Source organism: Tachyglossus aculeatus, chromosome X1 (genome assembly GCF_015852505.1).
Source record: "Tachyglossus aculeatus isolate mTacAcu1 chromosome X1, mTacAcu1.pri, whole genome shotgun sequence".
Classification (NCBI taxonomy): domain Eukaryota; kingdom Metazoa; phylum Chordata; class Mammalia; order Monotremata; family Tachyglossidae; genus Tachyglossus; species Tachyglossus aculeatus.
Genome location: NC_052101.1, coordinates 63,647,348 through 63,656,991, shown reverse-complemented (window position 1 = coordinate 63,656,991; position 9,644 = coordinate 63,647,348). Strand labels below are relative to the sequence as shown.

At 46.3% G+C, this 9,644-nt stretch overlaps 1 protein-coding gene across 1 annotated transcript in view; it reads right to left on the bottom strand.

Annotated features, from left to right (window-relative positions):
- Positions 1-266: 266 nt before the first annotated feature.
- The window catches only part of TAFA4 (TAFA chemokine like family member 4), a 179,709-nt gene continuing 170,331 nt past the window's right edge, over positions 267-9,644 (bottom strand). Inside the window, exon 6 of the mRNA XM_038739984.1 lies at positions 267-405. Coding sequence (XP_038595912.1) covers positions 394-405 — 12 coding nt within the window. The 3' untranslated portion in view covers positions 267-393. The remainder of the gene's footprint in view (positions 406-9,644) is intronic.

Sequence of the window (9,644 nt, the reverse complement as noted above, 5' to 3'; positions counted from 1 at the left end):
TTCCAAGAAACTGTAAGAGAAAGTACACACACACACACACACACACACACAAGAACATGCAGATTTCTTTAAATTTACCTACTGCTTCTTGAAGACCAAAAACATGTCATGACATCATAAGCAAATAAGTCCTTTAAACTTGATCCACTTCAGATTTCCAGACACTCTTGGAAATGAACATAATCCTTGATACTATGTGGAATATTGTTATAGGAGCAGAAAAATGACAAAACAGTAAAAAAATGAAGTCACAGGTTTTCCTCCAAACACACTTAAGTGGGCCAAACTCTTGAAGTCCATGAGAATCTCAAAAAAAAAGACCAGTTTTTGTTATAATCCAAATGAGGCAGCCGCACGTTTTCATCCCAATGACAAAGTACAGCTTGTTCAGAGCTATCGGGTTACCTACAAAAATTGAGATAATAGCTTAAAGAAAAGACACCAAATGAATGTAAGATGACAATCCCCAATTTGTTCAACTAGGAAAATATTAAAGAGTTTTTATTTATGTAACATTTATCTTACAGACAGACATCGTGGAACTGATTATGTATTTGACAAAGCATTTCTTACCATGCTTATTCATGGTTTTAGGTATAGTGTGAATATTCAAAAACAGGATTCAACTTTCCAGCACAGATTTTTTTCAGCCTGCCTAGCTTGATTAGGCAAATTAACAGACAATGAAATTAATTTACATGTACTGAACTTTTTTATGGTATATGTTTGGCACGTACTGTGTTCTAAGCATTTTACTAAGGGCTGGGGAAGAGACAAGCTAATCAGATTGGACACAGTCCATGTCCTACATGGGGCTCACAGTATTAACTCCCATTTTACAGATGAGGTAACAGACACAGAGAAGTTAAGTGACTTGCCCAAGGTCACACAGCAGACAAGTGGAAGAGTCAGGATTAGAACCCAAGTGCAAGTTCTATCCACTGGGCCTCGCTGCATCTCGTGTGTTAATAGCTCCAAAAACTTTGCAAATGAAAACTGGTTGAAGCTGCACAGTGTCTGCAGATTTGGAGATGTAAAGAGATACATTAATCTGTATGTATTTTAAATAAAGTAAGCATTCTTTTGAACAATAGTTCACCCTTTTTAGGACTACCCAAGGAAAGTGCTTTCCAATCAAATTATATGATTTGATCAAAAATATTTTCCCTTCAATCTCTCCCTCCAGACTGTGGGCAGGGAACATGTCTACCAACTCTGTTATACTGTTCTCTCCCAAGTGCTTAGTATAGTGCTCTGCACACTGTAAGGACTGAATAATTAAGATTGATATGGAATTAGTTGTGCTTGAAAGCGGAAGCATTTAATGTGGGAAACTGAGAAGGTGTGGCCCATTAACCATCAATGGGAAGGTTTTTGTACAGAAATTTCCCCTAATACCACAGAACCTGTGTTGAAATTTGTTAGATAAACATTTTGACTAAAATTTTCTGCCAAGGAGCCTATTACCATCTGAGGAAAACAGAATCATTCCTATTCCTTCTTTCTGAAAACATTTTCTGTACCATTATGTAGAAACAGCCTAAAAGACCATGTTGATAACTAATATGCTGAAAAGACGACTTCCAGGTTGTTGCAAAATTCTGTTGTTAGTCCTAGTTTTTATACCAGGTCAGCTACAATTCTCTGCCCCCATGTTACAAACAGGTCCGAGAGTTGGCTCTGGGTATTGGGAAGTTTCTGATGATGAACTTTGTTTACTTAAGCACCCCATGCCTGTCACCAGAAGCCTATGGAAAACTATGATCTATGCTCAATCTAGGGATAATGGAGTAACTACTCCAGGCTTTGCATTTCTAGGGGCTCGGTGGACTGATGTACATTGTGGCAGGCTGAACAGCTCTTGAAAGTTCCCTCCATGCTTCTTTAACTGGATCCAAGCCAAGAAGTTGCTAGGAGCCAGCCTAGTAGGAGAGCAGCCAGCAGAAGTGAAGGAATTCCCACTCCTTAAATGCCCTCCCCACAACCCTATCTACTCTTAAGTCTAAGACCTCATGTCCCCTACTCCCTCTCTCTTCTGCATTGCCTTTGCATTTGGAGTTGTACCTTTTATTCACCTCACCCTCAGTCCCACGACACTTATGTACTTATCTGTAATTTATATCTGTCTCCCCCTCTAGTCTGTAAACCCCTTGTGGGCAGGGAACCTGTCTACTAACTGTTGTATTGTACTCTCCCAAGCGCTCAGTAGAGTGCTCTGCACACAGTAAGAACTCAAAAAATACAATTGATTAATTAATTATTAGAACTTCTAGTAGGAATTTCAGAGCCAGGCAGACTCTGAGAGGCCTTCAAAAATGTCCATGCCAAAATTCAGCAACTATAATCTGATCTAGGATCATATTAAGGCTGTTGAATCAGACAAAGAGAGGGTGTTAATAGAATATAACAGAAAACTCTTACTTCCACCCCAGGAAGTGATGTTTCTGAAACTGGAAGTGTTTCCAAAGCATCAAGATCACTAGGTCTGCTGGTTTGTGGTAGATGTGGGGAGGATAGGTGGATATCAGCATCCAGACACTGAAGACCAATATCCTGCTGTGTTCCATTCTGCAGGGCTTCACTAGAGCAAAAATGGGTGGGGCTACATCTTGAAATAGAAGGTGTACAAGAATAGAATTCCATTGGAATGGCCTGCCATGTCTTTGTCCGTGGCTTCCCTACTTCAAAGATTTCTTGGGCTTCCCACTAAAACGCTAAAGAGTTGACAGAATAACAATAGTAATAATTGTGGTATTTGTTAAGAGCTTACTATGTGCCAGGCACTGTGATAAGCGCTGGGGTGGATACAAGCAAAATGAGTTAGACACAGTCCCTGTCTCATGTGAGGCTCAGTCTCAATCCCCATGTAACTGAGGAACAGAGGAGTGAAGTGACTTGCCCAAGCTCACACAGCCAACAATTGGTGGAGGGAGGATTAGAACCCATGTCATTCTGACTCCCAGGACAATGCTCTATCCACTACACCATGCTGCTTTCATAACACCAATCAATCAATCAATCGTATTTATTGAGCGCTTACTGTGTGCAGAGCACTGTACCAAGCGCTTGGGAAGTACAAGTTGGCAACATATAGAGACAGTCCCTACTCAACAGTGGGCTCACAGTCTAAAAGGGAGAGACAGAGAACAAAACCAAACATACTAACAAAATAAAATAAATAGAATAGATATGTACAAGTAAAATAAATAAATAGAGTAATAAATATGTACAAACATATATACATATATACAGGTGCTGTGGGGAAGGGAAGGAGGTGAGATGTGGGGGATGGAGAGGGGGACGAGGGGGAGAGGAAGGAAGGGGCTCAGTCTGGGAAGGCCTCCTGGAGGAGGTGAGCTCTCAGTAGGGCCTTGAAGGGAGCAAGAGAGTGAGCTTGGAGGATTGGCAGAGGGAGGGCATTCCAGGCCAGGGGGATGATGTGGGCCGGGGGTCGATGGCGGGACAGGCAAGAACGAGGTACAGTGAGGAGATTAGCAGCAGAGGAGCGGAGGGTGCGGGGTGGGCTGTAGAAGGAGAGAAGGGAGGTGAGGTAGGAGGGGGCGAGGTGATGGAGAGCCCTGAATCCCAGGGTGAGGAGTTTCTGCTTGATGCGCAGATTGATTGGTAGCCACTGGAGATTTTTGAGGAGGGGAGTAACATGCCCAGAGCATTTCTGGACAAAGACAATCCGGGCAGCAGCATGAAGTTTGGATTGAAGTGGGGAGAGACACGAGGATGGGAGATCAGAGAGAAGGCTGGTGTAGTAGTCCAGACGGGATAGGATGAGAGTTTGAACGAGCAGAGTAGCGGTATGGATGGAGAGGAAAGGGCAGATCTTGGCAATGTTGCGGAGCTGAGACCAGCAGGTTTTGGTGACGGCTTGGATTTGAGGGGTGAATGAGAAAGCGGAGTCAAGGATGACACCAAGGTTGCGGGCTTGTGAGACAGGAAGGATGGTAGTGCCGTCAACAGAGATAGGAAAGTCAGGGAGAGGGCAGGGTTTGGGAGGGAAGACAAGGAGTTCAGTCTTGGACATGTTGAGTTGGAGGTGGCGGGCAGACATCCAGATGGAGATGTCCTGAAGGCAGGAGGAGATGCGAGCCTGGAGAAAGGGGGAGAGAGCAAGGGCAGAGATGTAGATCTGGGTGTCATCAGCGTAGAGATGATAGTTGAAGCCGTGGGAGCGAATGAGGTCACCAAGGGAGTGCATGTAGATCGAGAACAGAAGGGGACCAAGCACTGAACCTTGGGGTACCCCCACAGTAAGGGGATGGGAGGGGGAGGAGGAGCCTGCAAAAGAGACTGAGAATGAACGACCAGAGAGATAAGAGGAGAACCAGGAGAAGACGGGAGTCTGTGAAGCCAAGGTCAGATAGCGTGTTGAGGAGAAGGGGGTGGTCCACAGTGTCGAAGGCAGCTGAGAGGTCGAGGAGGATTAGGACAGAGTATGAGCCGTTGGATTTGGCAAGCAGGAGGTCACTGGTGACCATTGAGAGGGCAGTTTCCATGGAATGTAGGGGACGGAAGCCAGACTGGAGGGGGTCAAGGAGAGAGTAGGTGTTGAGGAATTCGAGGCAGCGCGTGTAGACAACTCGTTCAAGGAGTTTGGAAAGGAATGGTAGGAGGGATATGGGGCGATAACTAGATGGTGAGGTGGGGTCAAGAGAGGGTTTTTTTTAGGATGGGAGAGACATGGGCATGTTTGAAGGCAGAGGGGAAGGAACCAGTGGAGAGTGAGTGGTTGAAGATGGAAGTTAAGGAGGGGAGAAGGGATGGAGCGAGAGATTTCATGAGATGAGAGGGAATGGGGTCAGAAGCACAGGTGGCCAGAGTAGCACTTGAGAGGAGGGAGGAGAGCTCCTCTGAGGATACTGCTGGGAAGGATGGGAGAGTAGCAGAGAGTGTTGAGAGCCGGGGGGTTGGAGAAGGGGGGGAAGTGACTTTGGGGAGGTCGGACCTGATGGATTTAATTTTGTTAATGAAGTAGGAGGCCAGATCGTTGGGGGTGAGGGAAGGAGGAGGGGGAGGAACCGGGGGCCTGAGAAGGGAGTTGAATGTACGGAAGAGCTGGCGGGGGTGATGGGCATGGGTGTCAATAAGCGAGGAGAAATAGTTTTGTCTGGCAGGGGAGAGGGCTGAGTTAAGGCAGGAAAGGATAAACTTGAAGTGAACGAGGTTGGCACGGTGTTTAGACTTTCTCCAGCAGCGTTCGGCAGCTCGAGCATAAGAGCGAAGGAGGCGGACAGTGGCAGTGATCCAGGGCTGTGGGTTAGTGGTACGAGAGTGGTGAAGGGAAAGGGGAGCAAGTGAGTCTAGCTGAGTAGAAAGGGTAGAGTTGAGAGCAGTAATCTGATCATCAAGACTGGGTAGAGAGGAGAGGGCAGTGAGGTGGGGTGTGAGGCGCTCCGAAAGATGCATGGGGTCAAGAGAGCGGAGATCTCTGTGAGGGAGTAATATGGATTTACAGGGGAAAGGAGTGTGAGTGAGGAGGCAGGTGAGAAGATTATGATCAGAGAGAGGGATTTCAGAGTTGGTGAGGGACACCATGCTGTAGGTGGCCTGCCTTGGGTATCACAAGTCACACTACAGCTGACAAAGAGCTTGCACAACACAGTGTAGCTGCATTTGCCATGTAAGTGACTCAAACATGAAAGTGTATCACAAGCTACAATATAGTATACAATGCAATGATAGAGTACCAAAATGAAGACCCCATAAAGAAACAAGAGCATGTTTAGGTTTTTGTAGAACGAGGTCACAGAATATTTGAGGAAATAAAATATCATAGAATGTGCTATTTTTTAAAGCGCCAAATTATTGCCGATCCATTTATATTGAAGTACACAGCATTTCTTCGGTCATAAATCCAGTCCTACAATGATACTTTTTCCTAACATCAGTAAATCCAAGCTAATCCAGTCAAATAAAGGGACTTTAGAAAAGCCAGATTGAGAATCTTTATTCAGATATATTTATGAATGCAATTTTACTGTTCTAAAATAAAGGAACTGGATTTTTTAATTCATAGTCTAGCTGAGGAGGCATTTCTCTAACCCTTTTCTTCATGCTTATCCAAATGGCTATTTTAAGAAGGAACCAGCTAGGGGATTCTAATAATTGTGGCTTTTGTTAAGCGCTTACTATGTGCCAGGTACTGTTCTAAGTGCTGGGGTGGATACAGGTAAATTGGGTTGGACACAGTCTCTAAAGTCTAAACACCATGCCAACCTTGTTCACTTCAAGTTTATCCTTTCCTGCCTTAACTCAGCCCTCTCCTCTGCCAGACAAAACGATTTCTCCTCCCTTATTGACACCCATGCCCATCATCCCCGTCAGCTCTTCCGTACAGTCAACTCCCTTCTCAGGCCCCTGGTTCCTCCCCCTCCTCCTTCCCTCACCCCCAACGATCTGGCCTCCTGCTTCATTAATAAAATTAAATCCATGAGGTCTGACCTCCCCAAAGTCACTTCCCCCCCTTCTCCAACCCCCCGGCTCTCAACACTCTCTGCTACTCTCTCATCCTTCCCAGCAGTATCCTCAGAGGAGCTCTCCTCCCTCCTCTCAAGTGCTACTCTGGCCACCTGTGCTTCTGACCCCATTCCCTCTCATCTCATGAAATCTCTCACTCCGTCCCTTCTCCCCTCCTTAACTTCCATCTTCAACCACTCACTTTCCACTGGTTCCTTCCCCTCTGCCTTCAAACATGCCCATGTCTCTCCCATCCTAAAAAAACCCTCTCTTGACCCCACCTCACCTTCTAGTTATCGCCCCATCTCCCTCCTACCATTCCTTTCCAAACTCCGTGAACGAGTCGTCTACAGACGCTGCCTCAAATTCCTCAACACCAACTCTCTCCTCGACCCCCTCCAGTCTGGCTTCCGTTCCCTACATTCCACGGAAACTGCCCTCTCAATGGTCACCAATGACCTCCTGCTTGCCAAATCCAACGGCTCATACTCTATCCTCATCCTCCTCGACCTCTCAGCTGCCTTCGACACTGTGGACCACCCCCTTCTCCTCAACACGCTATCCAACCTTGGCTTCACAGACTCCGTCCTCTCCTGGTTCTCCTCTGATCTCTCTAGTCATTCATTCTCAGTCTCTTTTGCAGCCTCTTCCTCCCCCTCCCATCCCCTTACTGTGGGGGTTCCTCAAGGTTAAGTTCTTGGTTCCCTTCTGTTCTCAATCTACACTCACTCCCCTGGTGACCTCATACGCTCCCACGGCTTCAACTATCATTTCTACGCTTTTGACACCCAAATCTACATCTCTGTCTCTGCTCTCTCCCCCTCCCTCCAAGCTTGCACCTCCTCCTGCCTTCAGGACATCTCCATCTGGATGTCTGCCCACCACCTAAAACTCAACATGTTCAAGACTGAACTCCTTGTCTTCCCTCCCAAACCCTGCCCTCTCCATGACTTTCCCATCTCTGTTGACAGCACTACCATCCTTCCCGTCTCACAGGCCCGCAACCTTGGTGTCATCCTCGACTCCGCTCTCTCGTTCACCCCTCACATCCAAGCCATCACCAAAACCTGCCAGTCTCAGCTCCACAACATTGCCAAGATCCGCCCTTTCCTCTTCACCCAAACCGCTACCCTGCTCGTTCAAGCTCTCATCCTATCCCGTCTGGACTACTGTATCAGCCTCCTCTCCGATCTCCCATCCTCTTGTCTCTCCCCACTTCAATCCATATTTCACGCCGCTGCCCGGATTGTCTTTGTCCAGAAACACTCTGGGCATGTTACTCCCCTCCTCAAAAATCTCCAGTGGCTACCAATCAACCTGCGCATCAGGCAGAAACTCCTCACCCTCGGCTTCTAAGGCTCTCCATCACCTCGCCCCCTCCTACCTCACCTCCCTTCTCTCCTTCTACAGCCCAGCCCACACCTTCCGCTCCTCTGCCACTCATCTCCTCACCATGCCTCGTTCTCGCCTGTCCCGCCGTCGACCCCCGGCCCACGTCATCCCCCTGGCCTGGAATGCACTCCTTCCCAACATCCACCAAGCTAGCTCTCTTCCTCCCTTCAAGGCCCTACTGAGAGCTCACCTCCTCCAGGAGGCCTTCCCAGACTGAGCCCCCTCCTTCCTCTCCCCCTCCTCCCCCCTCCATCCCCGCCACCTTACCTCCTTCCCTTCCCCACAGCACCTGTATATATGTATATATGTTTGTACGTATTTATTACTCTATTCATTTATTTTACTTGTACATATCTATTCTATTTATTTCATTTTGTTTATATGTTTTGTTTTGTTCTCTGTCTCCCCCTTGTAGACTGTGAGCCCACTGTTGGGTAGGGACTGTCTCTATATGTTGCCAACTTGTACTTCTCAAGAGCTTAGTACAGTGCTCTGCACACAGTAAACACTCGATAAATACGATTAATTGATTGATTGATTGATTATCCCACATGGGGCTTACAGTCTTCATCCCCTTTTTACAGGATTCTGTGGATTTTTCTCTGATTCCTAATCATAAGGAGTAATTTTTTAAAAAAGCCTTGAATGGGTTGGGTAACCTGCTTATAAAGACATGATAAGAAAGGGAAATTTCTAAGGAGTGTCAAAAGAAGATGAAAATGACTAGTATAGACTGTAGAATTGTTTCTTAAGGGAAGTGGAATGGGATACATTAGGGACATTTAAAATTAACCAGGTAAAACATTGGATAGACTATTCTAAAGAGCTATCATTTTCCACATGAGAATGGAAGAGAGAATCAGGTAGGTGATATCAATATAGCTAAAGACATCAATATCTTGTGTTGACTGCCCGCAATTTTCATGTTTCTTTGACAACTTAAATTTCAACACAAATTTTAGCAGAAAAGCCTATTTTTCAAATAGTTCATTTCAGATTTGCATTAACTGTTGAAGGAAAATAATAGTTATACAGGATTTCCTATGTGTAGTAATTATTATGAAGATAATGTGGATTTGAAGCAGCAAGGCCTAGTGGATAGAGCATGGGCCTGGGAGTCAGAAGGACCTGGGTTATAATCCTACTCCACCATATATCTGCTGTGTGACCTTGTGCAAGTCACCTCACTTCTCTGTGCCTCAGTTACCTCATCTGTAAAGTGGGGATTACTACTTTGAGCCCGCTGTGGGACAAGGACTGTGACTAACTTGATTAGCTTGTATCGACCCCAGCACTTAGTACAGTGTCTGGCACATAGTAAACGCTTAATCAATCAATCAATCGTATTTATTGAGCACTTACTGTGTGCAGAGCACTGTACTAAGCGCTTGGGAAGTACAAGTTGGCAACATATAGAGACGGTCCCTACCCAACAGTGGGCTCACAGTCTACAAGGGGGAGACAGAGAACAAAACAAAACATATTAACAAAATAAAATAAATAGAATAGATATGTACAAGTAAAATAAATAGAGTAATAAATATGTACAAACATATATACAGGTGCTGTGGGGAAGGGAAGGAGATAAGGCGGGGGGATGGAGAGGGGGAGGAGGGGGAGAGGAAGGAGGGGGCTCAGTCTGGAAAGGCCTCCTGGAGGAGGTGAGCTCTCAGTAGGGCCTTGAAGGGAGGAAGAGAGCTAGCTTGGCAGATGTGGGGAGGGAGGGCATTCCAGGCCAGGGGGATGACGTGGGCCGGAGGTCGACGGCAGGACAGGTGAGAACG